Consider the following 27,621-nt stretch of genomic DNA (forward strand, 5'->3'; position numbering starts at 1 on the left):
TTCATATTTTTCTGTTTTTGGATTGCCCTATTAGTGTATTCCCACAGCAAGAGGTCACTGGTCTCTGGCTGTGACTGTTTTGGGGTTCACAGGCTGAAAGGAACCTTTGCTGACATCCAAAAAAGATGTTGAACAGCTCTCTAAAAAGTATTCCGGATCAATAAAATTAAAACTGTTGTGTACCTTAAGTTAAATAATAATGCAGCTGGTTACCAACAACAACCAGGGCACCCTACCTCACAGAGTGACACTGCAGATCAGTCTGCAATTTGTACTGTACGGTGGTCACCTGGGTGCTGAGCCGGAGCCGCCTCCGGACAGACTGCTGATGGGGACTTGCACTTCTCTGTATAGAGAAAGACAGAAATAACCCAGCATAAACACCTGTGTTTTACTGCTGTGTTAGGTACAGACAAGCAGCATGAACGCAGGTGAGCGCTCTTGGCCAGAACAAACCGAGTCATCAGTGTGGGAATGTACCCGCTCAGCAAAGATGCTTCTGCTCACAGCACCAGCCGCCCGCTTAACCAAGAGAAAATTGCTGCTACAAATCTTCCAAACATGGCATTTTACTTGCCTGTCGGTGGTGCTGTGGAGCATGCAGGATCAGGGCGGTATTTCTTTGGCTTTTGTGTTTTTATTTATTTATTTTATAAACAGCTCAACCACAGATACTGCAGGATACACTGATGCAACAAACTGAAAGTCTGTATATGCGAAGCACTGCCTTATTTATGGCAGGATCGTGACGACATTCTGTGATATACTGTACAATCGTCTTCTGAGGATCACTGCAAAGCTATTATAGCTGATATTTATTACAATTATACAGCTGAATCTTTATTACCTTGGCTCTCTAAGCTTCCCTAAACTCTGTTTGGGGTATATGTGACACCTGCACTAAATGTTAAATATAAAGTTATTAAAGCTCAAATCATGGTTTAGTATCAACTGAAATATTTTTATTTCACAGATATAACCTAAGACAAATGGACAAAATAAAACAGATAGGATAAATTAAAAGGCTTTAAATGTTTCATTAAGATATATGTGGTTCGAGAGGCCTTTGGCTTTCACTGCAAGAACTAACAATCAAATGATTTATTGCACTCATAAAAACACACAAACATACAGTATATACTAAAGAAATGCTGTGTGTTTACAATCAAATGAGTTGTTGTTTTCTTTCGCTGGCTTCTTCTCTCTCCTCGAGGATCCACCGAGCTCGTGAACAGTTCATTTTTCTCTGACTCACCTCACCGCAGCCCAGAAATGAGATTCGTATCCAAACCGCCACAGAGCTAGAAAAAGCACACACAGATACACACACAGATAAGCAAGCCACAGCATAAAAAACAAGAAATATGGAAAACAAGTCATTAAGGGGTCGCCTGGAGGCAACCTTTACAAAAACAGATAGAGGCAAAATGTCAGGCTGGAATATTCTATATGAATTGTATATACTGTATCTATTAGGAGAGAGATGTACCTCCACTCTCTTTTCCAGCACAGATCAATGCACTGGCTCTTCTGATCTTTATAGATAAGCCTCTCAGGGTCTGAAAAGTGATGTCCTGATGCACGCCAGTAAAACTGCCTCTCTGTTCTCTTTCTGTCTGCAGCAACTTCCATACAAGATGAACCTTTCAGATCAGGTACTGAGAAGCAGCCGCCTGCGCACCGCCAACACCTGATCACTGTCACTTTAAGTAACATATCATTCATTCTGTTGGCGTTGGTGTGTGTGTGTGTCTGTGTGTGTTACAGAGTTCCACTGAGGAGGAGCAGCGGTTAAGCAAGTCCACTTCTCTGTTGGAGAGCCAGCACCACCACCTGCTGCACTGTCTGGAGAAAACCACTGTGAGTACTAACACACACACACATACACACGCACACACACAAGAGGTGTGAAAAAATAGTGATACAGTAGTATATTATGATACTTTGACCTATGATACAATACAGGTATTTCACATTTTAGCGGGTTAGGAAGTAAAATAGGACTTCCACACCTCCACTGTGGTAGATGGCGCCAAAAAGCTACCCTGTTGTATGTTGTCCAAACACTGTATAATAGATATTATCTCAAAGTATTTCTAGAATATTTTATTTCTAAATTTGATGATTTGGGTTTTAATTTAGAAATCAATGCTTTCTCTCTTTTTTGGGGGGGGTCAGTCATTTTAAAATCATTTTAAGTTTAATTCACAGTTTAGTATACTGCTAAAATCATGTTCATAGCAACTTTTTTAATGCAATACCATATGACATATTTTTCTGAGAAACATTGTTTACATCAAGTGACATTGATCTGTTAAATCAGCTAACCACCTCTGTCACCCAATACTTTCTTTGCAACATTAGTTTAATGTTACAATAGTTTAAGTGTCAGACTTGATTTACTTTATGTTTTCAAGTTAAGTGCATGCATGTTACCCTGCATTAGACTTTCAGTATTTCAAAAACAATAAAATAGAAAAGTTTTTTTTCAATTAGATACTTATAAATTAATTTGTTCTTTCAATTTTGAGTAATCTAGTGTTATTTACATACACATCATATCTATTTTTTCTTAGTTAACTGTGTAAAATATAGCAATATATCAAAAATTGTCCTATTGTGATACAACTCTTTTATGCACGGTTTCTCAACATGCCCATGCAGTACTATTATTATTGCTATTGGTATGTTTGAAGCATGGGCAGAAATAAACCAAGATTGAGAAAAATGTATTTTAGCTTGCTTATTTTCTTGTTTTAAGGTATTAATCCTATCAAAGGAACATGACAAGCCAATTTAATTTCCCCTATAGTAAGACTTTTTACTGTTTACAAGAAATTCAAGTGCCATTTTTGTCTTTTAATAATCTAAAATAGAAATAAATAAGATATAAATTATTGCTTTGGTTTCAGTTTTTGTAGTGCATGATTTCCTGAGCAGAAATTGTGTGTGTTCTCACAGATACAATGCTATTATGCTAACATACATTTCCTCCTTATAGTGCACACTTATCTTCCGGTACGTGACAACAGGAACAGTCTCTGTTAATGCTACAGACACCTTAGAGCATGAAAGATTCAAGAATCTAGCATGCACTGTTACACACACACACGCACACACACACACACACACACACACACACACACACACACACACACTTGCTTCTAATTTTGTATAATTTCAAAAGTGAACTCCATGAAATGTCAGCATGGATGCAACATTTTACCCAAAAGGGTAACTGAAAAGAGCTGAAACGAACACAACAGTGTCATGTTGTCACCTTTAAAGTTGACAGGGGAGGTGTGTTAGCAAACCCTTGCCCTTTCACGTCAATTAACATTTATTTTTCCAGATTTTAGATTTATACTCCTCTTTAAACTACTTTCCCCCCTGCTCTGACCCTCTTATCTAAATAACTGGCTCTTAATCTGCTAAATGCTACTCTGTGTTCAGCAGACGAATGTACCTGTCTGTTAGTTGGAACACCACAGGTTAAGGATGATCAGGTTTTGGGGCAGTGTTTTGTTATCAAAATCAGTAAACTGAGGAAAGTAATACAGCTGACAGGAACTGTGGAGTCGGGATATTGTCTGTAGGAGTTCAGGCTATGACACTTTTGTCATCTGATCCATTGTTGACATAAAAGTAGTTAGTAAAGCAGCATAAACCTCTATAAGGAAACAACCGTGGAAAATTAATCTAAAGCTGCCCTCCATCACACTAAACGATCTTTTCTGTATACGTACACCCCAGAGAATAAAGCACATTTTAAGAGGATTTATTGACCCAGGCTCTGAAGCAAAAAATGACGGACGATAAAAACCCATATCAATACACAAGCATAAATCTCAATGTAGTAAATGTCATATCTTCTTAATGACTTACTCCATCTGTTTTTGTCTCTTTGTCTTTATATGAAGAACCACGAGTTTGTGGATGAGCAGTATTACCAGCAGAGCTACCTGGACGCAGGGCTGCAGAATTACCCGTCCCGAAGCCCCTCCCTCTCCAGCCAGGATGGCGTGACGGGCACCTGCTGCACCCGCCGGAGCAAGAAGCATCACTCTCCTTTACCGAACGCCAGCGGTCCTGCACACCTGCAGCCTTTGAAACACACGCACACACACCAACAAGGTCTGCAAGAGCTCAGCACCATCCACATCCAGCCTCTCAGCACCAGGTGAGCCCTCAGAGTCCCACTGACAGGGGGAGAGAAATGCTCAGCCTGTGTACTCTGATGTTATGGATAGGTTCTGGTATCTTGCTAATCTTCTTTCCTTTTTATCCAAACATATACTCCCAAGTCATCTACCTTTCAAATAGAGACAGCGTTAGATTGTCATCACGCCAAAACACACAAAATCAATGCATGTCAGAAACTTTTTTTAAATGTGTTAAAAAACCAGTCTGAGCCCACAAAGTATCCAAGTTTCATTTTCTATCAGTCAGAAACAACAAAAACAACAGTTGTCTGTCACAGAGAGGTGCAGGTATTACTCATAAACTACATCATTTTGGCAATGAAACTAAACCTGAGGAGTTTTATGGCCATGTTGACTTTGGCACCACAAACGGAAAAGACATTGCCCCCAATATTAGTTAAAATTGTCCACCACACATAAATTTAGTTTCTGAAATATCAAACGTATATCATCATCTTGAATCTTTTGGATCACACAGAAGCATCAAGATTAAGGCAGTCTTTTTAAGTTCTGATGAAAACCTCCTCCCAGGAGCTTCAAAATTCACCTTGACTATGAAAAAAATTAAGAGCAAGTTGCTTTCATTTTCAGTCAGTTACATAAAAGATTAAGAGACTAATGATCTTAAATCTGTAATTAGTAAAAACCTGCATCACTGATGTACTTATCTTTAATCACACCTTGTTGTGATTATTACTTTAAGAGGGGTATAATGCTTTCTGATATTTCAAACATGGATAGAAAGATGCTGGATGTCCAGACTAAATGTGTTCAGATTTTCAAACTGATTCATATTTATTATTTTGTGTTTTAGAAGTCACTGAGTCAGTCTGTAAACTGCACAAAACAGTCTGTTCTTAAGAAAAAAAGCACAAGATCTTTATGAGATCTTTACAAGACTTGCCAAAATGATGAGGTCATTCCAGGATATCTTGACTGGTTCATGACACATTGAAGGGCGGGGGCCTCAAACACTAAGGTCTACCCATAGCTCTGTCCCTCACAGGCCCCCAGAGGGCTGGTCAATCAAAGCTTTTCAGACAGAGGCTGAAGTTGTGACTTTCTAAAACATTATTGTCATCATGTTAAACTCTGCAATATGTGTAACACATACAGAGGATTGAAATTGCAATGCTCAAAGGCCCGGGTGCTACAGTTAACATTATTACAAAGAGTAAATATTCAGTTTAAAATGAAGAGCATAGTAAGAATAATACATCAAATGTTACAAAGGTACGTGAAAGGTAACATTTATACATTGTACATTCTGTAGATGGGAGTAGTGCCCAAATAGTCACCTCAATGCTGCAAAAAGTGGCTAAGTGGTTAAAGTGACTGATGCAAACCTGAAGGGGGGTCATAGTCCAGAGATTGAGTGTGCAGAGGGCAGAAGGGGTAGAGGGGGCAGAGCAGGCAAAGAGTTCAACTTCCTGACAGCGTGGTGGATAAAACTGCCCTTAGGTTGGCTGGTTCTGGCCGGCAGACTCTGTAGTCTCCTTCCTGATGGAAGCAGGCTGAAGAGGCTGTGTGATGAGTAGGTGGCCTCCCCTGCATTACAGAGGGTGGGTGAGGCAGGCGCCGTAAATGTCCTGCAGGGAGGGGAAAGAGGTTCCTATGATCTTCTCAGCTGCCCTCGCTATGTGATGGAGGGTCTTGCTGTTAATTTCCTAGCTTGTTTGCAGAGGACAACTAGAAACACTTTAATGTGCTTCCTAAAGCTACATCAGCAAACTTTGGCTTCTTATTACCACAGTGGGTTTGACACTACTATCAAAGACTTATGTTGACCAGATGACACTAGTTGTAACTAAAACAAGTGTTGCAGCCTTCTTATTAACTTTAAAACAGTCATAATGATGTTTTAATAAGATATGGTCAAAGATGCCAAAACCCTCCTTGACTTTGAGAAGCAGTAGTTAACTCACTGGCTGCGATTGAGGTCTGTAGATGTCAGTATGTTTTGCCAACGTGGCGAGCTGCGGAACAGCCTGGCAGACAATATTCTGTGGGTCATGAAAGATGGGTCAAAGTGCTCTTAAATAGCTGGCAGTATGGGCCTCTTTGCTCTGAAAACAGCAGTCAATGAGCCAATGGGAAGAGTTTGTTTCTGATTAGCCAGTGGCCAATAATATGTCTTACATTTGTTATTTTTCCATTTAAGATGAATAATGCAAAGTCCTTATACTCTACTCTTCCCCACTTTTTGTTTTCTACAGCCGCTCCAGTCTGAACATGCGCGTAGATGAGCAAGCCCCCCTGAACTGCCAGAGCAGCCAGATCACCACAGCAATCATCAGCATTCCCACACCGCCAGTAACCACTCCTGAAGGCGACGCTCACCTGCCTGCGGGCCCCACCCACCAGAACGTTGTGAAAGTGTCCGCACTGTGAAGACTAGAGTACAGACAAAGACTCATGGAGACAGACTGAGGGACGAAGGAGGACGGGGTATGATGAAGGGGAGAGCATTTAGAGTCCTAGCCTGACTGTGGTGGAGTCTGCCCTCTGCTGGTCATGTACTGTAACGACATGAACTCCATTCCCAGACGGAGAAGGCTTTTAGATACAGTATATTCATGTTAGTGGGTGTTTGGCATGCGTGTGTGCGCAGATGTGAGTGCGTGTGTAGGTGAAAGAGTGGGAAATGTGAGTAGTTCAAGATGAGGAGGCTTGAGAGTCTCCTCCCTGAGTAAGTCATGTGTCACTGTGCACAAAGCACCTTTTTATGAGTTTTGCTTCAGTTTCATTCTTTTCAAAAGAAAACATAAAGGAGATAACTCATGTATTCCATTTTTTTTATTCCACACATGATTTAATCCTGTTAACCTGTTTTGTCATTCTGGTCCACTTTCCTGTTGATAGATAATAATCCATTCTTCTTTTGCAGGTCCAATAATACTTCATTTGAGTAAAAAACTCTTTAAAAGATGAAATACGGTTGACATGTCTGTAATGACAAGTTTCGAATTTGTGAATGAGTTTATGTGAATTTTTGCTAGCTAGAGGAGTCGTGACGTGTTCGATAGGAGGTATGTGCCTGTGTGTGTATGTGAGAGAGTGTTGAAAGAGTGTGTGTGCGTCTCAGTTAATTGAAATCTTGTGTTTCAATTCTTCTGGAAGTCTCTATGGCTCAGTATACGGTATATTTGACTAGCTGCCACTGTAAAGGGCTCATTGAACACCTTTCTGTCTGAAATTCTCAGCTACCGAGCCTTTTACACAACATGTGCCTGATTCCAGGGAGTAAAGGGAGATTTATTTGTTTTTATGCTTTTCTGAACGCCCCCCCCTTTTCCTTCCTCTTTTTTCCGTCCTTTTTGGCTGCTGCAGCCTGACAGACCTCAAATAACCCAACTCTTTATCAAAGAAACCAAAAAAGAAAAAAAACATTTTGAATTCTAACCACCACAGTCAAAAGCACAAGGCATTTGCTGAGAATTTCAGACACAAATATGTGTCTGAGCCCGGGTTCTTTGTGAATATTGTTAATAGAATATTTTGTAATATTTGACCATCGTTTGGCAGAACCAGTGAAGCTGTCTTGTCGTTCTCTTTCCCTCAGTCTGTCTTTCTTTCTCTCTCCCTCTCTTCTTCTAGTTGTTGTCCTGTTGTATCCCTACCTCCTGTGTGATCAACAGTATGCTTTCAGTAGTCTTTATAGCCGTCAACGTTTTTCTTCACCCTACTCTCAGCGGGCATTTTTTCAAAGTTGTTGAGTATGTGTACTCTTTGTGGTTAGGAATCTTGATGTTTGTACTTTTGTCTTCCTTGGTGTTTCAAATTACTTTATTTCCTTTTTCTTCTTGAAGCAGGGAAAGTCTGTTGTAGATGTGACACCAGAGATATGGAGGACCTTGGCTGAGCAATCCACAGATCTCTGTCAGTAAAAACATGTGTTATTTGGTCTGTTCTCTTGACACACAGTCCGAACATGTAACTTCAGCACTGCTTTCCATCCAATCCTTTCACAGTTGACCTTTCTAACTATGGATGCTGACCTTTTTAGCTCTGCTGACCCACCAGCTGATGCGTCTCTGTTGGCCTTCATCCTGAATGTCATCAAGTAGCTACACAGACACAAAGATCTGTCTGTCGGTGGATGAGACCAAAGCTGGGGTCAGTCACATAAGACTAAGCACCTATTTCTGCTCTGCATAGATGAAGTCAAATGTTGATCAAGAGCACACAGACAGGGCTACAGATGCGTCCAGTCTCTCCATATCAGCCAGGAGCATATGTCCGAAGCAATACTGGAATTGGTCTAATATCATGTCTGCGCATATGTAGCTGATGTACAATTAGATTGTATTCAAAGAAAACTAGCAGCAAAATGTATCATGTTTTTCTAGAAAAGAAATCTTAAATTACCTTTAGATGACGCCACAGCACCAGTTTTACATGTGCATTTCCTTTACAACTTACACCAAAAAAAAAGAAGAAAAAAAAACACACATCATCACCACATCAGACTAAATGGGTGGAAAAATATTCTGCATAATTTGTACCGTATCAGTGCACCACCACACAAGACCTTTAGTCTCTTAGACCCCTCTGTCGTGCTTTGGTTCCCTCTGGTTCTGACATTAGTCCTGACTTATTAAAGAGAGCCAGAAATTATTCTCCAGGCCAGATCTGTTTAATCTCTGATACTAGCAGTGACCCAGTGCTATTGCTGGTAATTTAGTACTGTGCAAAGTGACTACAGCTGCCTAGATCCAGTTTTAGCATTTAGTTATGCTGTTGCAAATTTACCGAGTTAAAAAAAAGATGACAAGCACAGGTGGGTTTTTCAGTGTTTTTTAAAAATAAGGTTGACTTCATTTCACAGCATCAAGTCAGATATTTGACTCTATTATTAATTACAACAAAGGTATAATGTAGGCAAAGAAGGAGGTGAGGTTCCTGTGTTATTTGTAGCTCAGTTGGAAATTAAACATTTTATTTCCTGCATCTCGTTTTCAAATGACGGTCTGAATTATGTAACAAATTACTGTTCAAAATGTCAAAGGATCACATTTGATTTACAAACAACAAAAGCAGAGGTCTGTGATTGTGTTTGTCTTTCTCTCTCTGTTGCGTACTCTTCTTCGATTGTCTTCTTTCTGGGCTCAGTCAGTTTCCCTCTCACTCTTTGCTTTGCCCTCCTATGCCACCTGTCGTTGTTGAGACTACTGCTGTGCGTATCTTGTCAGGTGTTGGATATTATTTATGACCTTGTCTTGTGTCCCGACTGTGAAACGCCTGATAAAACATCTATATCTGCCACAAATACACAGGCTGTTGGCTCTCTTCTTCACCCGCCTCTGAGTCACTCTGTGTGTGAAATCGTAGCAGCTTAAGTGGTATTTTCAATTCCCCAAAGTGCAGTCTGTGTGACCCAAATGTTCGAGCGGCAAACCTTCACGCTCTCAATTTTAAGGGGCACCCTGGGATGGAGGAGAGGATTTTGCTGAGTTCAGAGCGAAACTGTCTGGTGACTAAAGTGTAGATAAGTGGATCCACGGCAGCCTGCATACAGGTCAGCACCATCGCTGACGTCTCCAGCTCCATCAGCAACTGTAGGTGAATCAAGGGAGAGGTAAACAACAAAGAATACAATCAGTTTTCTGAGGTAAATGACAAATCTGTTCATTATTAGTCTTTCCAATATGTGTATATACAGTGCCTGACTAATTTATTGAACTGCCTGGCATAAAATGAGAAAAACCAACCAGCTTCATGAAGAGCTTTCATTATTTTCTTTTTTTAAAGAGAGACCTCACTGTTCTGATCAGGAATGAGGAATTTCAAAACTGAATTTACATTTTCATTCCTGAACCTGAGTCAGCACACTGGAATTCACTCAGATTTCAGAAATTAATCACAAATAATACACATCTACAATTTATTTCTCCTCAGGAATGAAGAGAAAAACATTAACAGAAGAACTGTAATTTTTCAATCAAAAAATGATACATACCTAACCATTTTCCTCTGCTTTTTTAAACAGTACATAAGCAAATTAATAACAGTACAACAGTAGTTATACTGTAGCACTGAAGATACAATTTTGATTGAAGAGCCTGCACATCTTTAAAATCACAAGTGTGCTGTAAATTTAAGGCAGTTATGGGTAAACACTTGAAACTGGGTGGTGGTCTTATAAATTTGTTGAGCACTGTACATAAAAAGCTTCTCTGAGTATTAATACATCCTTAAATGCTTTGAATTCCCATCATAACTCCAAAGATACAGTGTTGATATTTAATTATCAAAACTTATTTCTAACCAATTCTTAAACCAAAAAATATCATTTAAAATGTTGAGATGTTGCTGATGCGTTCATGTATGGCATATGTAACTTTGGTTTAAAAAGGTGGTTTAACATTATATGGATATATAAATATGCATACACACAAACACACACACTTATTTGTATGAGGTAGCTTTACAAATCAAAGAACTCCCAAAACAAGATCCTACTCAAAGGATAACAGGGGCAGGGCCATGGGGTGGCTCAGGGTGTCATGAGCCCTCTTTAAAATCTGATTGGCTGCCTCAAAATGCTTCACTGTGACTGACTGTTTGCCTGGTCAGAGGGGGAACATGTCCTCATCATAGACTGTATCATTTATGGACGTAGTCTCCACAACATAAAAATTTGAAACCTCTCATCGAAAGGGCCCATATTGGAAATGCTGAGCTCAACCTAGCTTTGAGTTAGAATGAGAGAAGACGAGCCTTTAGCCTCTTTGCAGACAGCTACAGGGTGCACATCCGGTCAGTCAAGCCAGCCATGTCTTTACCTTGGCCAAACTTCTACGTTTCAAAGTTTTAAAATCGAAATGTTGTGAAAAAAATCCCCCTGTAAAATATGTGTGTATGGAGAAATAAGCTCTTCAGAAGAGCCAATCTGTTTTTCAAACCAGGCTGCAAACGTGTTTAGTTTTGTTATTAAAATTAGCTGTTTGGTTGGTGTGCTCAGGTTTCCTGTTTCTGCAGCCAGCCTCAGGCAGACTTGAGGCTTCATATTTTTTAGATGAGAGGTAATTTCTGTTTCTGGGTTATTTTGCTTCAACAGACTTGTAGTAACCTACATTTTCTGTTATTTCAATCTTATGAATTTGATTAGTGATATTTTGAACAGTGACCTTAGATGTAGGTCTGTTTGTTTTTTAAACCATGCACAGCTGTTCTTTTTTGTTACTTTTTCACTTTAATATGCAGGTCGACATGCAGCATGTTTGAATGACCTAAATTTAAGTAGCTCAACTTTTTAGCAGAGGCAAGAAAAAAAAAAAAAAAAAAAGAATAAATGCTCGTCGGACATGTGCCCACACATTCTTGTAGCTCAAGTGTAGCCCTCAGTTTGGCCACCCCAGGGTGAATGAAAGATCCAGACCAGTCAAATTTTTGTCATGTTTGTGTTTCATCTATGTATTAGCTTTGCAAAAAAAGAAAAAAATACCCGTACACTCACTTTGTCCGTATCCTGCCACGAGATGACGTTCATCAGAAGGATAACCACCATTGGCACCCAGAAAAGCGTGAAAGCAATGATTATGTACCCAAAACGCTTTGCCAGTTTCCCCTCCATCTGTTTCTTCCCACGCTCCCTGGCTCCTGGTGTGAGGAGACATACTGCACCCACAATCTCCGGAGGTCTCCCGGTGCCGCCTCCCATGGGAGAGACCGCACACGAAGCGCTGGCTTCGGCCACGAGAAGCACGGTCCGGCGGGAGGGCAGCGGGGAGCTGGAGCCCACAGCGGCCAGGGACCTGGAGGCCGGCGGCGCTGTCCGCGGTGCTGAAGCTGGGTCATTCATCCAGCCCCACACGTGTTCGGACACCGCGGGCCTCAGCTGGACTCCACGGCTGAAAACTTTCTTTCGGTGCTGCCTTACAACTTTGAATATTCGAACATAGTGGATAACGATAACAGTTAGGGACAGACCCCAAACTGGAACCAGGACATAAGGTCCGAATGGGTCTCCGTATCGAAAACGCTCGTCTTTCAAGGCAGCGATGTGTGGACGACACAGCATGTAAAGAAGCGCTTTTTTGGACAGAGTCAAAGAGATAACCGCCAGGATGAACCCGCATGCCCAGATGGACAGGATCCAGACTCGGACTCTTGCTCTCCTCCCTTCGGTTTGGAAGGGGAATGCGATAGCTTGAAAGCGCTCGACGCTGATGCTGACAAGTGTGAGCAGCTGGACGCAGCTGCACAGCGCGAAGGTAAACTGCTGCAGGGTGCACACCGACACAGACACCTGGCTGTTGCGCAGGAAGGAGAAGAGTAACAGCGGGGTGTCCACAGAGCACTTCAGCAGGTCACTGGCGGCTAAACAGACCAGTAGCGCGTTGTTGCACGTCTGCAGACTTTTTGTCCTGAAAACAACCCAACAAACCCACAAGTTACCTGGTAAACCCAAGACTAATGTCAGCATCAAGACTGCACAGTTAAACATGAAGAACATGGTATCCACAAGAGCCTCATTGTGCGATGTTTGATTCCCGAAAGAGTGTGTATCCATCATTTTCCCTCTATAGTTAATCCTGGAGCATAATCCTGTCAGTGTGCTTGTCTGCAGCTCAGAGGAAAGAAATAGCCCCGTGAGTTTGGCACGACTGAAAAAAACTCAAGTGGGCCTAGAGTTTGAACTAATTTATTCAAGGGTGTGTTTGCTTTTAGTGTGAGCAGCACTGATTGGCTGAGTTGTGGGTAGCAGTTTGATTAGCCTGTAATCAGGAGTATGTGGAGTTGTCTGACCTTGCTGTGCCCTGCTGAAGAGATTACACAAAGTAAATTGCACAGCTTGGTTCCCTCCTCTTCACCTCTGTCTATAAACACAAGGTTAGACTAATGGCCAGTAATAACAAATCAGAAAATTTATTCTCCAGAAGTGTATCAAGTATTTCAAAGTGCAGAATCATAACAGAAAAATGTTTGAAAACATGCTCCCTTTGGGTAATTAATTAAAAAAGAGAAAGAGAGACACAGAATACAGAATAAGTGCAGTGTGTTAGCCCAGAAGTGTTGATCTTCAGTTGCAGACAGCGTGACTGCACAGTTCAGAGCAGTCAGTCTTTCATTAGTTCTTCCATGTAAACAGCGTTCATGCGATAAGCTGCCATCCAGTTGTGAGCTGCACTGTAGTAACTTTGGTAACCTCCCTCTTGAAATGGAGACATGGATGAGTAGTAGTCATTCCAAGCTCTGTAGCAGCTCCTCCAGTAGTCTTCTGCTCTCCACTCCTCCTCCTCATCTTCATCACCATGTTCTTCATCGTTCCTTCCCCTCCTTTGCTCTCTGTTCAAACCTTCTGACACATGTTTGCTCCTTTTCTCCGTCTTTCCTGGTTTGTTTGTGTGTGATGGAGTTGTTTGATTCGGCTTCCTGTTGGGTTTAACAGCTGATGCGTGTTTGTAGGTCTCAGATGGTAGAGAAAAAGCTCTTTTATTGGATGTTAGGTTAAGAGTATCTGGTGAAGACGACTTGGATATTTCAGTTTTTGCTGATTCCACCTTTGCTTTGGGCACAGTGAGTGTGTTTTTAGTCTCGACTCCAGGTTTAATGGTGTATCCTCTTGCAGTTTCATCTTCAGAGTCTGAATCTGAGCTTGAAGAACCAGAAGCTGACTTGCAACGTAAACATTCAGATTTTATCTGCGTTCTGTTCAGCTTTAACCTTTGAGCTTCCTCACTGTGAAGCATGACAGACTCTCTGTGCACGTTCTGATCCTCTGTGCCGCCATCCTCTCGACCCCTGAACTCCCTGATGATCTCCACTGACCTCCCCAACCCTTCAGTGATGAAGCTCTCGAAGTCCCGCTCGGCCTCTTCAAAGGTCATGAACCTTGGCCTGCAAGTCTTGAATGAGCTGAGGGAAGGGATCTTTGGCAGAGCCTCTCTCAGTTCATTTTCGCTCTGCACAACAGGTACTTTTCTGGGATTCCTTTCAGTATCTGGCCTGGGTGAAGGATCTGGTATTTCCTTATTTCTTGGACTTGAATGCTCTTGTTCTTGATTTTTGAGTGGCTTAGCACGTTTCTTCTTCTCTGTCCTGGAGGAGAGCTGTGATAAGAGGCTGGGGGTGGATGCCTCCGTGCAGACATCCCAGTCGCATGGTTCATCCATCAAGCTTGGCTCCAAGACGGCTACAAGGAAAAGGAATGGTTGAGTGGAATAGCAATTGGAAAAACTTTTTAAAAACCACATTTTTTTAATACATGACTCATCCACACATCCCTATTTGAACAAAAGTGAAGCAAAAATACCTGCATAAGACAGATATGTTTGACATCAGAGCTGTCATCTATAACATTTAACACACTCTTTTTATCCGCTGAATCCCTTTAACAAAATTATATTTGACTGTAAAATCCGTACTGCAAGAGATAAGGAACAACATAAACCCTGAGAAAACCTCCCCCCTTGACATGAATGAGGGAGGTTTTATGACATATACCGCAGCCTGTCAGAGGGGGGAGCCCTAAATGTTTTGTCTTCACTTTCTGTCATGTTCATTTTTTATACAGCCTGTGCAATGTACTCACATGGCAAAGAGGACATATTCAGGCTGCACTTTTGAGCAATGGACATCATCTTGTTCTCCTCCTCACCATGGCAGCAGTAGGTCACAGCAAGCCCCTGAGTGCCTGCAAACAATACGTAATCCTGATGAGAACACATTTAAATAACACAGAGGGAAAAGAAGAGATGCTGAGAGTCACGTGTCTAGCAATACAAATAAAGTGGAAGGTGGTCTGAGATGAATTACATTCCATTTACAAGAAACTGCATAAGATACAGAGAGTTATAATTAACTGCAGATGATTAGGAACCTGTTGACCCTGTGGGCAGGTCAGGCCTGCTCTTACTCCAGGGACTCAGACTAAATTACACATTAATGATGTTAAATGCAGTCTGTGAAGACTGTTCAAGAGAGTCTATTTCAGACTGATGGTAAGGGGTGAAACCACATTTGTAAACAGTAAACAAATACAGTAGTGGCCAAAATTATTGGAGCACCTGACAGATCTGAAAATATTGATCTTTCTAACGTCTCCAAAGCATGATCAGAAAACATTCAGTTGCTCTAAACACAAAGTAAAATCGAATGAATTGAGTCCTACTGCTTTTATCTACCTTCAGTTTTGATTTGTCTAACTTTTGCAGCAATTCCAGCAGCACGTCTCTCTGGCACAGTATCAGTGTATTTCCTAAGTCAAAATTAAACACATTTACAGGTTTATCTTAAAGCTACTTTGAGGAACATTTGTTTTGTGTGGTTTTTAACAACCCCTTTGCCTTGACTTTAAAATCTATCACTTTTTGAGATACTGTGCTGGTAAAAATTGGAAACAAAGCTGGTTTGGTAGTGGGCTGTTAACAGAATTATACGACACCTACCCCACAGCAGTGTTTATTAAAAAACAGCTGTATATAAATAACTAATCTTTTTTGCAAATGGTCCAGTTTGCTTTTGTAAATCACAGAGCAGCATCAGTTACAACCAAAACTCCTTAGAGAAGCTTGAAACATTTATTTCAAAACCATATCTTATCAATGAAGTAGAGATTAATGTTATTCAAATAATTAGCTTTGTGTTCAATTTTGGATTACTAATTAAATTGTTAAACAACCTGAGGGTCCACTCTATAACTATCACACAAATTTTCTTGTAGTGCCACAACCCTAACAGTTTTAAGACTAACCAAAGCGGCCTGCTCGTCCGATCCGGTGCATGTAGGTCTCCCAGTCCTGCGGTACGTCCAGATTTATCACCAAGTTTACTTTGTCAGCGTCTATACCTCTGGAAGTCTGACATAACAAAGAAGAGGGGATAAAGGTCAGAGGCTGATCATGCAATCCAGTAAATTAAAAAAAAAAAAACTGAATTAATGTAATGAGAGGGTTGACAGCGGCACATGCAGAGGTTGTGACTCACCAGGTCAGTGGAGATGAGCACCCTGCACTGGTACTGCTTCAGTTTGGACATGGCCTCCAGTCTCTGGTCCTGGCTCAGACCACCTGAGAGGTAATTGCATCGGCTCAATTTTAGCTTGTTTTAATTACAGCAAGTTTGGTTTTGGGATTTGGATCTGCTCCATTCATTTGTACACAGAAAAAAAGCTGACAAATTATTATAGTATGAAAATCTTTATAACTTTTCCATTATCCGCCATACTATTTATATACACAGCTTCATTTTACTGTTTTGATGAAGGTCTCCTCACCAGAGATGCAAACAGCAGGTAAGCCTTTGGATGACAGTATGTCTGCCAGGTTCTGAGCCCTGTGGAAACAACCCATCAGCAACATTTAAGACATTATTTCTCAGAAAAACATTATCCTAATTCCACAGCATTTAAGTATTCAATTAATACAAAATATTCTTTCAGAATCATGAAAAGACTAAGCCCATCTGCTGAGATTTTCTAGGAAATAAAAAAGCAGAAACAGGAGTTACCTTGTGTGTAAGTTGGAGAACACCAGGGCCTGGTTAAATGGGATTTTACTGAAAAGCTCCAGCAGGTGCTGCACCTTTTCCTCGAACACTTTATGTGGTAGAGGATGAGACTGCACCAGCTTGTAGTACTGCTTTAGACCTGACAGGGGGCAGAAAGGAGCAACAGATACAGGATATATAGATGACGACATATAAATCTTAAAATAGCCTTTTATAAAACATGCTACAAGGTTTACCCTTCATCACAGTTAAAAAACTACACCTGATCACAGTCTAACCTTTCAGGCCCATGTCACTGGGATTGAGTCGGACAAACGTGGGCTCGCTCATGTAACGGGTGAGGTGCTGAGCAAGGGACTCTGGGTAGGTGGCAGAGAGAGCAAGCATCTGCTTGGTCACAGGTAAAGATGAAAAAATCCAGCTGGGGGAAAACAGGAGGGAACAATAAATATATTGTAATTTTGCAAAAGGCTGTATAATAAAAAACATGTTATGAAGGGATGGGCCAGATACTCAGTTTTAACTTATTATTTATGAGAATGATCAAAGGTCTGACTTTATCTGTTCCTGGAAGCTGCCTTCCTCCAGCAACTTGTCGGCCTCATCCAGAACAAACAGCCGGATGCTGGCAGTGGACAACATGCCCAGCTCAATGAGCTGCTTAATACGACCTGTAAACAGAACCAAGAGCAGAGTTACAAAACCATAAACCGCAGTGTAGCCATCACTTCAGCAGGTGATATCTCTTACCAGGTGAACCCACAGCTATGTGACACTTCTTCAAGTGGGATTTGTCCTGACTCACAGGCCGACCCCCAATGAAAACGTGACACTCTAGGCCTTCCATAGCACAGCCGATGGCCATAACCACAGAGTGGATCTGGACTGCTATCTCTCGTGTAGGAGCCAGGACGAGAACCTGAAGATGTCAACAACACTTCAGATTGATTGGGGGCAGATTAAAGATGGACGGCTTTTGAGCAGTTTTCAATCAGTTAAATCCCACAGATAATAAGATTAGAAAGTGCTAGTATGCAGAGTAGACCATCAGTAAGACTAGCGTACCTCTGCTTTATCAGTAGTCGTAATTTGCTTTTTGCACTTTTGACACTAATTACTTTAAACTCATCAGAATAAGATCCTCAAATCCAAAGAGATTTACTTATTACCATCTGTTCTTGTTTTACTCAAAGAGATTGGCAAACCTCAAAACAAAAATGTAATCCCACTATATAACATCATTTTTTTAATTGGAGGATTACTAAAAATTAAAAACTTTATTTTTATTAGCGTTACATGCATCATTTCTGGAATAAATCATCTTACCTGAGTTGCTGGGTTCTCCAACACCAGAGAGTCCAAAGCGATGGTGCAGAACACACAAGTCTTCCCTGTGCCAGACTTGGCCTGTACGATCAAATCTAAAACAGCAGACGTGCAATGTCAGGCAGCGCACTTCATCTGAACAATCAAGATCATGATGTGGGTCTTTATCAAACTGGATTGGCCTTAATCAAACTGGATTTGATGCAACAGATAAGCCCCTCTATGTATGAAGCGTCATTGTTGTGTCAAATCATGTGCCTGTGCGACCAATCACAGGAGCTGATCTACATTGCAAAGTAGGGGTGCACAGATCACAATTTTCTGGCTGATCACCGATCATTAAAAAGCCTGACCAGCCGTTTTGGGCTGAACAATACCAGTGAAACAATAACATCTTTATGTTTTAACTTAAACAACCAATAAAGTGTCCTGAGTTTTACGTCTCAGAGCAAAAAGCAACAATGGCTGGCTGTCAGACCTTCCTGGGGGTATATGAGATCAGTTTCATATGTAAGGATGGGCCACTGCTAACTGATCCCCCAAAATTAAGAAAATCAGCATCGATTGATTGGTGCATGTCTATCACAAATAAGAATTATTTCTATCACTCAACAACAATTTAAGTTACAAACAGTGATGGCAAAATTTGATTTGAGCATGGCAACCTTGGTTATTTTTCCTCCTATGTGACCATTGTAAAATAAGCTCAAAAGGGGTGCCATCTCTGAGGACATACACAATGCTGTATGTAAAAGAATTCAAAATTTAGGGTTATTATAAAATTTAGGCAAAATTAAATTGTTTTCATAAGATATGCACACATGGACAAAATTGTTTGTATCCTTTAATTTAATAAAGAAAAGCCAACAGTGGTCATTGAAAAAACGTTTGAAACTGACATAGGTAATGATATAAATTAAAAGAGATACCTGTTTGGGCCCAGTCCTCATAAGTAAACTGCTCCAGCTATCTCAGGTTTAAAGGCTGCCTTTTACAAAGTGCATGATTCAGCTCCATCGACAGAGGTTCATTAGGATTCAAATCAAAGCTTGTTAAAGGACACTTCAGAAAGTCCAATATTTTCATCTTTTTTTTTAACCTGTGTTTTTGGGCCATTTTTCTGTTAGAGGACCCATGACCTGCAACTGAGACCACTTTTTTACACTGGGCAGCACATTTTGCTCCAGAATGCCTAAATAGTCGTGTGATTTCATTGTACCCTTCACAAATATAAGGCACCCCATGCCAGAAGCGTTAAATCAGCCCCAGAACATAATCCTGGGTCCTCCATGTTTCACAACTGGTAAAGTGTTCCTGTGCTTCATTTTTTCCATTTGCAGACATGCATGCATGAGATGATGTGACTTTCCAAGAAGCTCCAGTTTTGTCTCATTTTCTGTCCAAAAAGCATCCTACCAGAAGCTTTGTGGCCTATCAACATACAATTTAGAAACTTCCCATTTCTATTTCTAATAATTTAGTATCCTCCTCAGTCATCTTCCATGAAGTCCACTTTGAATCTAACAGTGGTGGATGGTGCAATTAGACACTGATGTACCTTGACCTAAGAGTTAATCTTTTCCCTTCTCAAGTTGTTTTGGGCCCTTCACTTGTTATTTGTTTCTTAGGGTTGTCATTATTTTTTCTCCTAGGGCCACAAACAGGGAGATTGACTACAGTCCTGTGGAGCTGCTTTGAGATGGTCTTTAACATTATGATTGTCTATGATTATCTTACCAAATAGGCTACCTGACATGAATTTCTCCGTAACTTTTGTGCTCCATGTCCAGTGTGGAACACACCATAATACCTAACAGCAACTTTTATATAGGCAAAACGACATAGACGCCACGTTGAGATGCTTATAGACACACCTGAGTTTAAGGTGTCCTTAGGGTCAAACGATTTTCTGTTTTTTAAGGTGTATCGTAATTTTTATCCAGTCTAATTTCTTCATCATGATTTTTCAAATTATTCTATTGAGACAAAAATCAAAAACGATTTCTTATTTTCATTTTTATTTTTTCATTATAATTATTTTCTGTCTTCATTTGTCATTGCTTTTGTGAGTTTCGAGTTATTTTACAGACAATTGTGGGTTTTTCTTTCTTTAATGGAAGGGTTTCACCAATTTTGTCCACTTGTGTATGAGTTGCTAGAACAATACGCATAATTGTTTTTATTAGTGCGCGTGAAAATGTCACGATCAATAATCACAAAGCTTAATTAAATGTTAATTAGGATGAACAACATATAAATTATTAAAAATGTGCAAATCAACACAAAGAAATACCAGATATGCAGACGAAGTCATGCGAATACTTTTTACACGTGCTGTTTGAACTGTGTTGCATTGATGGCGCTGATCAGAGTTTTTACCCTCTCCCCAGGCTTGTAGTAAAGCTTATCAGTTTATCAGCAGATCCTGACTGTCAGAGTTTCTGCTGCTTAATTAACACATCTGTACGATGCATTCACTCACACATGTGGAGTGGCCCACACTAAGTTACAGGAACCCACCGAGTCCGCATCGTCCCAGCGGAATGGCCTTCAGCTGAATCGGGGAGGGCTTCTGGAAGCCTGCAGAGGACAGACCCTCCAGCACGGCTGGAGACAGCAGCAGGGAGCTGAAGTCGATCCCCTCCGAGAGAAGCACATCATCAGTCCGCTTTCGCGTTTCGATGTCGTGAGCTGCTCTCCTCACGGAAGCGGCCATGTTGACTGGACTGTTTACCACCGGTGACCTGAAATCAGCTGTTTATAATGTAAAAAAGATCCACAGCGCCCCCTAAAGGCTGGGAGGATAACTGCTCTTTGTGTCGTCCTGCTGGTGGAAAACAAGACAGCCTTCCACTAAGCATGAGGTCTTAGGCGGTGAAGTATTTTGCACAACGTTTATATTTCTTATTGTGAACATTCTACTTTTCCTGCCTTCAGTCCACATTCCACATTTCTCATTCCCTTACATTACAAAGGTCATGTTTTGTCTATGGTATGAATTCCCTGTATTTATCTGCCTATGCATTTTTTATCTTTATTGCATAGTATTCATTGTAGCAAAGGAAGTATTTCATGGTACAGGCAAAGACATTACCTCACTGCTCACATATTGATTAAGCCTATAATGTGGTGATGTGAAACTGCTATTACAGTTTCAAACAATTTGTCCTGCAGTGAAGTGGTAAGAATACTTTTTTTAGTTGCAGTTAATGAGAGAAAAAGATGATTAAAATCACATTGCACAAATAAAAACTACCACACCAGCCCCCCACAAGTTAAAGATCCATGTAGGCATGCATGTGGGGAACAAAATTGTAGCTTTCTGTTGCAAATGCAGTTTTCTGAATGAAAGGAGGAACTCATTTATGATTACCCAGCTTTAATAAACTGGCATGAGCAAGCTGTACCAAAAGCTGTGCTTCAATGAGTCAGATTAAGCCCGTATATACAAAAATGTACACCACTGACATGCTGTCAGGCTCATTTTATGCCTTTTATCAGCAGACATACATTTAACCCTGATGTCTAAAATCATATTGTGTTGCTGACTCCCTGTTTCATCACTCAGGAGCAGCTGTAAACCCAGCAATTATGGAAAGTGCAGTCTTATGGGATATTAGACAGAATTATTGTCCTCACAATCCGGATCTACCTGGATTTGGTTTTTAAGAATTAAATGTCATGGTTCAGAACCCCTCTTAATGGGCTTAATAAGAGAGTCCCACCTCCCTTTCTCATGTCTCATGTTGTACCAGATTAGCAAACATTGAGCATCTCTGAGACAGACTGCACCTGTTGTCTTTATTTTTGTTAAGAAAACTGATATAAGTTCCTGTTTTTCTCCAGTTTTCTTCCTTTTTACATTTTGTGAAGTGTTACTCTTAGTTCTTAGACATTTTGGACTTTGACTGGGTTCATTAAGAGGTCATAGATGGGCTGGTGACACTTTAATTTCACCTCAGAAAGCAATCCCAGCTCTTACCAAACCTCACAAAAATGGAGCACCCTCTTCATGGAAACTCCTCATCATCTTACAGCCCAGCTGGCATAGACCTCTCTTGGACTGGCTTCACGATACTGGCTGTCATCATGGGTACGTTCTCAGGGGCCGGGATCATCCTGAATGTGCTGGTGATTGTGGTGACACTGAAACATAGACAGTTGAGACAGCCGCTCAGCTATGCTCTGGTGAACCTGGCTGTATGTGATCTGGGCGCTGCTGTTTTTGGAGGCATCCCCACCACAATAACCAGTGCAATGGGCTACTTCAGCTTTGGACCTGTGGGCTGTGTGATGGAGGGCTTTGCTGTGTCTTTTTTTGGTGAGTCAGCAAAAAGTTAACCTTCTAAGTTCAGATGAAGAGTTTGATGTCAAAATTGATAGCTTTTGTAGAGTTTGATTTTAACAAAGAGAAAGATGTGTAAAGCAGTTGGAGGAAGTGATTTCTCATTTACTGAACTGATATCAAATCACGTTTGAAATATGACAAACAGCCAAACTAGTCATCAGATTTTGGAGAACCTTACAGGCCAAGAACTACTGTGGTATTTTCTATGTAATTTGTGCAAAATATTGTTGAAAAACGTAATGATGAACAGGCTGACAGCCCTGAGTGACTGAAAACTTTTACAGACATTAAGCTGTCATGCTAGTTCAATGCAAAAACTCTAAATGGCCTATTTCTATACCAGTGTTCTGAATTGGTGCAATGTTTTCCAAAGCATTTTCTACAAAAAAAAAAAATGTCCTCCTCGATCTTTTTTCTGTTAGGTATTGCAAGCCTGTGCACAATAGCAGTCATTTCTGTCGAGCGCTACCTAGTGGTGTGTTACCCCATGGGTGCTGTTCTTTTCCAGACCAGGTAGAGTAAAGGCCATCTACTTTGAAGTCTGTAACTATTCATTATTCTGATTCCTCCATCACATGACACACCCTCTCTGTTATCCTCAGACACGCAGTTGCAGGAGTGGTGTTGTCCTGGGTGTGGTCGTTTGTGTGGAGCACTCCACCTCTGTTTGGTTGGGGGAGTTATGAGCTGGAGGGAGTTCAGACCTCCTGTGCCCCCAGCTGGAACAACCGTAACCCTGGCAACATGTCTTACATCGTTTTGTTCTTCTTCCTCTGCTTTGTTATTCCATTTTCCATCATCATGGTGTCCTACTCAAGACTCCTGTGGACTCTGCGTCAGGTGAGCCATGGAAATGTTGGAGCTGCCCAGGGTACTCAGTAGTAAAAAGTGTTGCTTGCATTAGCTTTAATGGCCTCTATGTTTTGTTTTCCCAGGTGACTAAGATGCAGGTTTCAGAGGCTAGCAGCACTAACCGGGTGGAGACTCAGGTGGCACGTATGGTTGTGGTAATGGTCCTGGCCTTCCTGGTGACATGGCTACCATACGCAGCCATGTCCTTGGCTGTCATATTAGACTCCAGTCTTTATATTGACCCTGTTATTGCCACCATTCCTGTTTACTTGGCTAAAAGCAGCACTGTCTACAACCCAATCATTTATATTTTCATGAACAGACAGGTGATCCTCTTGCATTTTATAATCACACACTCAAAGCAGTTGAAATAAACTTGTAAACATACACATTTTTTTTACTGCATTATTTACATGTGTTTGTGCTTTCAGTTTCGAGGTTACGCCATTCCGGCTGTCCTTTGTGGAAGGAACCCATGGGCTTCAGATCCACAAATTTCAGAGGGTGAGACCACCGTCGCTTCTGTTAACAAAAGCCAAAAAGTCTCACCGAAGGAATCTTTGAAAGAATGAATAAAAGGGTGGCAAGAAAGGATCAAGAACACACCTTTGGTCAAGAAAACGCCTTTGGAGACACACTGAGGCTGACAGACTTCAAGAGGCCAAGAATGGTGGAGACCACAATCTATCAGTCACACTCTCTTATATGTTTATATATATACTTCTCATTGACAAGTTGTTGTTTTTTTCATTTTACTGCAAGCATTGTTGGAGATATATTTAAGCCCAAAGTACTGATTTTGTTATGCTCCAATTTATGTTATTCATAGATGTTAGATGTTATTGAAATTCTTTGCCTATTGCCAGCTATGTAATGTTTATGTTTTATGTTTATATATATGTTTATATGCTGATTACTTTGGTTTAGAGACTCACAAATAAAAATCATACATCATGTTATTCTAGAGCAAGTAAGGTATGTTCTGTGTTTGTCTCAAAGTAAGCAATAGAAATCGAAAAATTAAACGTTTTTCTATATGCAGACGACGGTGTGCTATATCTATCAGAATACATTTGTTTCCCCAAAGAATTTATGACAAGAAAAAAAATTACATGATTTTTTTTATTATTATTGTAATTTTTATCAGGTGGACACATCCTCTTTACTTCTGAAGGTCTGTTCTCTGACATGGTACAAACACTCCCCCTGCAAACAAACAGACCTGTATCACCCATATATGACCTTTTTATGGCTTTCATTGATAAAAATCAAATTAATCAGTGTGTTACACTCCTCTTCAACACAATACTTCACTCCAGCCTTTTGGATCCAGCATGTTATACAGCAAATAAAAAAAAAAAAAGAAGGAAAAACAATGTCATCATTGAAGTCAAGTCTCACATTTTGATCATTCACAGTCACTTCTTCCTCACTGAATAAACACAGATGCAATCATACTCATCCTATTACCTTGGCTTTTTATTGATTACAGAAATATTGCTATGATTTTCATTCAAGAGGAACAAAAAGAAAGCCAGAGTGTGAATACCTGTATCAAACCTGTACACTTCTATATATACAGAGTGAGGGATCTTCTATATACATGCTACATACTGCACTGTCACACTTTTGGGGAGATAAGTAGTCCTTCTGACAGGCAAAAACCAGGGGTACTTCACCCTTTCTGGATCTTTTTCAGGTAAGAAGGTGATCCAAGGAGCAGAACACTCACACAGACCGTCTCATAGATACAGTACATGGCGACATGGTTACTGATTGGTGTGTGAAACAGTTGTGTGCTTGAACACCTGGTGCTTGGAGGATGGACTTTGGTCCTGTTGTTTCTGGCAGCCTGGAACAGTAACAGCAAGTGTCAGGACTGAAGTTCTGCTGTATCTGAGCGCTCAGATAGAAAGGCTTCTTCAAACTTTCAGCCGTACTCAACGCTTTGAATTTGAATCACATTTGTCACACAAACTATTATCAGTGTTGCCTTTGTCTTGTTTAAGGTACAATCTCCCAACTCATTAAGGAGCTACTACAGGTTAATGTGGTGCAAAAGTCATGTTATAAGGTCTTATCCCATGCACAATTTGAATCTTTTTCCAGCTGCAGCTATTTCACAAACCAACTTGACTACAGTTGTGTTCAATGCACAAACATGCTTAGAGAGATGACACATAAAGACATGGGTAAGGTAGTCACTGAACAACAATATGATGATGAATTTAACACAGAATGATGATACTGAAGACTGACAAGATGAAATGAGAAATGATTCTTCTTCTTTTTCTTCTTCACCTACACTTTTCAACACACTCTGCTGCACGGCGGAAACAAACGAAACCATCTGTATCTCACAAACGACACAAGCATTAAGTCCTGAGCTCAAGGAATGTGCAACACGTCCCCAGCCAATCGCTGACCGCTCCGCTGAGGGAACACAGCGTGGGCTGGGGACAGCATCCTGGAATTATCATTGCTTCTGGCAAGTAAAAAAATGATCATATATACAGATTAAAAAATAAAAAAATAGCAAAAATAAATGCACATGGAGTTGGGAAGGAGAGGTTTGAATGGTCTAGTCATGGTTTAAGGAGGTAAAAGCAGGTGCAAAAGAGAACATTTCAATATGGGACAGCTGTACATTACACAACAAATCAAGACAACTCTAAGTCAAGGCAAAAGAGGGAGGGGTGTCTAAGATAAGCAGGTGAGGATTTGTACACTTCCTTTACCTCTCTGTCCTTGCAGTTTGTTCTTAATGTCGACTGAAACATGAATGTCTTGCAGTGTGTGTTTTTACAGCATGTAACAAAAGAGATTTTTGTTTACTCTCAAATTCCATAAATGAAGGATAGCACATCTATCCTATGCTTAGAGACCTCTTAGTTCCTTTTTGGTTTATATTCCTCTTCTTTCCTGACATCAAGCGTGTACTTTCCTGACTGATGAGGTAAAGTAATGACAGCCACCCTGACTCCTACCAGACAATAAGGTGCTAAACTTTTATCTCTGTAAACTCCTTTGATCTACAAACTTTTCAAGTGAAATCTCAGTGTGTGTTCATTTGTAGGTGTCAAAGAGAGAAATAGAAAGACAGAGAGAAGACAAGAGAGAAAGATTGTGTGTGTTGTCTAAAGATCTCATGGTAAAGGGCCATCACGTGAGGCAAGGGCTTAGGCTTGAGGTGCAATATTCATAGTCTGGATTCAGGCTGAGGCGTGTCATGACAAAAGCAGAGCTCCACGTCTCAGTCTGTTTATGTACAGCAAATGTTTGAAACAATATTTTAAAAAAAAAGGCGCAGGGGAAAGTGAAAGGTTTGCTCTCTCTTTCCTGTCCACGTCTCACTTCTTCTTCCTCACAGTTCACTGATACAGCAAGTTCAAAAACAGCTGAAGTCCTAAACACTGCCCTCTTCTGGACAGCAGCTGTGTTAGCAGCAGGGAGATTCTCATACTCTCCCACTTTTCTTCTTCCAGCATCACGCACATCTCAGTCTTCTTCTTCTTTTTTTTCTTCTTCAGAGTTGAGTCCTAAGTCTTCTTAGTAAAGTGTGAATTCTTCAGCCATTGTTCTGTCTTTTTGTTTCTATGTTTGTTTAGGTGTAATGTCTTCTTCTGTGTGTATGTAAATGCGGCAGCGTGTGTGTTTCTCCTTCAGTGTGTGTGTGTGGCAGGGTCAGTGAATGTATGTCTGACAGGACAGCTCCACGTGTCACCGTCCTCCGCTCAGTTTCCCCGCCGACACTAAAACAACACACTCTGCCTCCTGCTCTTCCCCTGGGCTGAGAGAGACAGACAGAGACAGAGGTTAGAAAAGAAAATGGATTATATGACACACACGGCCAACCAGCCATCAAAAACCTGTAGGTTTCACGTCATGCCAGTAACAGAAGAAAACACCCAGCTCTGGACACACTTCTGTCAGTTTAAAAAAAAAGGAAGAAAAAAAAGCTCTTTCAATTTTCAAAGCCAATGAGGATATTGTTAAATGTCAAAAACACTTAAAAATGTTTGTTTTATTCTACCTTTAAGTTATCCCATCTGAGCACCTGACATCAACAAGAGTTTGATACTTTTCAATCCAAACCCTTTTAAAAAATCAAGTAATTCTTAATGAAAAGTTGATAAACCCTATCCTATGACAGCCTTTAGATACACAAAACCATCTGCTTGAATGAGCCGACACAACACCCTTCTTTAATTCTGGGTTTCAGATCCTGGCTTCAGATAACTACTCTCATCAGCCACAGCTTCAGTAAGACGCTGATATCTAATGTAACACTTCATGTGGCATCAGGCATTAGAAAAACTACACCGAAGGGTCAAAAACTGTTGGTCCCATTTGCTTTTGTAGGTCATACGGTATATATAAATAAGAATTAATTTTATTGTGCTTCATGTCTGGCTAAAAACTCACAGGCACTTTAAACAG

General features: G+C 40.7%; 5 protein-coding genes across 10 annotated transcripts in view; 2 read left to right on the plus strand and 3 right to left on the minus strand.

Annotated features, from left to right (window-relative positions):
* The window catches only part of kcnd3 (potassium voltage-gated channel, Shal-related subfamily, member 3), a 131,075-nt gene extending 122,414 nt beyond the window's left edge, over positions 1–8,661 (plus strand). Inside the window, exons 5-8 of one of the 2 annotated variants that reach the window (XM_074680772.1) lie at positions 1,623–1,655; positions 1,768–1,860; positions 3,921–4,180; positions 6,419–8,661. In XM_074680772.1, the coding sequence (XP_074536873.1) occupies positions 1,623–1,655; positions 1,768–1,860; positions 3,921–4,180; positions 6,419–6,593 (561 nt within the window). In that variant the 3' untranslated portion in view covers positions 6,594–8,661. The remainder of the gene's footprint in view (positions 1–1,622; positions 1,656–1,767; positions 1,861–3,920; positions 4,181–6,418) is intronic. The other variant, XM_074680773.1, reaches the window with a different exon arrangement.
* Positions 8,662–9,147: 486 nt separating this feature from the next.
* LOC141798869 (D(2)-like dopamine receptor) lies at positions 9,148–12,738 on the minus strand. Its single transcript, XM_074680774.1, has 2 exons — positions 11,662–12,738; positions 9,148–9,758 (listed from the first exon to the last, which is right to left on the minus strand). Exons 1-2 carry the CDS (start codon positions 12,718–12,720, stop codon positions 9,603–9,605), a joined length of 1,215 nt encoding a protein of 404 aa, XP_074536875.1. The 5' UTR covers positions 12,721–12,738; the 3' UTR covers positions 9,148–9,602.
* Positions 12,739–12,856: 118 nt separating this feature from the next.
* Positions 12,857–20,723, minus strand: ddx20 (DEAD (Asp-Glu-Ala-Asp) box polypeptide 20). Its single transcript, XM_074680771.1, has 11 exons — positions 20,502–20,723; positions 17,982–18,076; positions 17,406–17,574; positions 17,212–17,326; positions 16,934–17,076; positions 16,656–16,794; positions 16,423–16,481; positions 16,134–16,216; positions 15,901–16,006; positions 14,740–14,841; positions 12,857–14,340 (listed from the first exon to the last, which is right to left on the minus strand). The coding sequence occupies exons 1-11, from the start codon at positions 20,695–20,697 to the stop codon at positions 13,265–13,267; spliced, it is 2,283 nt and encodes a 760-aa protein (XP_074536872.1). The 5' UTR covers positions 20,698–20,723; the 3' UTR covers positions 12,857–13,264.
* Positions 20,724–21,715: 992 nt separating this feature from the next.
* parapinopsina (parapinopsin a) lies at positions 21,716–23,909 on the plus strand. Its single transcript, XM_074682459.1, has 5 exons — positions 21,716–22,302; positions 22,752–22,842; positions 22,932–23,184; positions 23,289–23,507; positions 23,613–23,909. Exons 1-5 carry the CDS (start codon positions 21,978–21,980, stop codon positions 23,751–23,753), a joined length of 1,029 nt encoding a protein of 342 aa, XP_074538560.1. The 5' UTR covers positions 21,716–21,977; the 3' UTR covers positions 23,754–23,909.
* Positions 23,910–24,283: 374 nt separating this feature from the next.
* LOC141800006 (cyclin-dependent kinase 17-like) overlaps positions 24,284–27,621 on the minus strand; it is a 41,759-nt gene continuing 38,421 nt past the window's right edge. For all 5 annotated transcript variants that reach the window (XM_074682453.1, XM_074682457.1, XM_074682454.1 and 2 more), the window contains one exon: positions 24,284–26,971. Coding sequence is in view for 2 of the 5 variants with exons in the window: in XM_074682454.1 (XP_074538555.1) it covers positions 26,934–26,971 (38 nt within the window). In the remaining 3 variants the exon portion in view is untranslated. The remainder of the gene's footprint in view (positions 26,972–27,621) is intronic.

Source organism: Halichoeres trimaculatus, unplaced genomic scaffold (genome assembly GCF_033239565.1).
Source record: "Halichoeres trimaculatus isolate MK-OKI-2021-1 unplaced genomic scaffold, fHalTri1.1 fHalTri1_scaffold_11, whole genome shotgun sequence".
Lineage (NCBI taxonomy): Eukaryota > Metazoa > Chordata > Actinopteri > Labriformes > Labridae > Halichoeres > Halichoeres trimaculatus.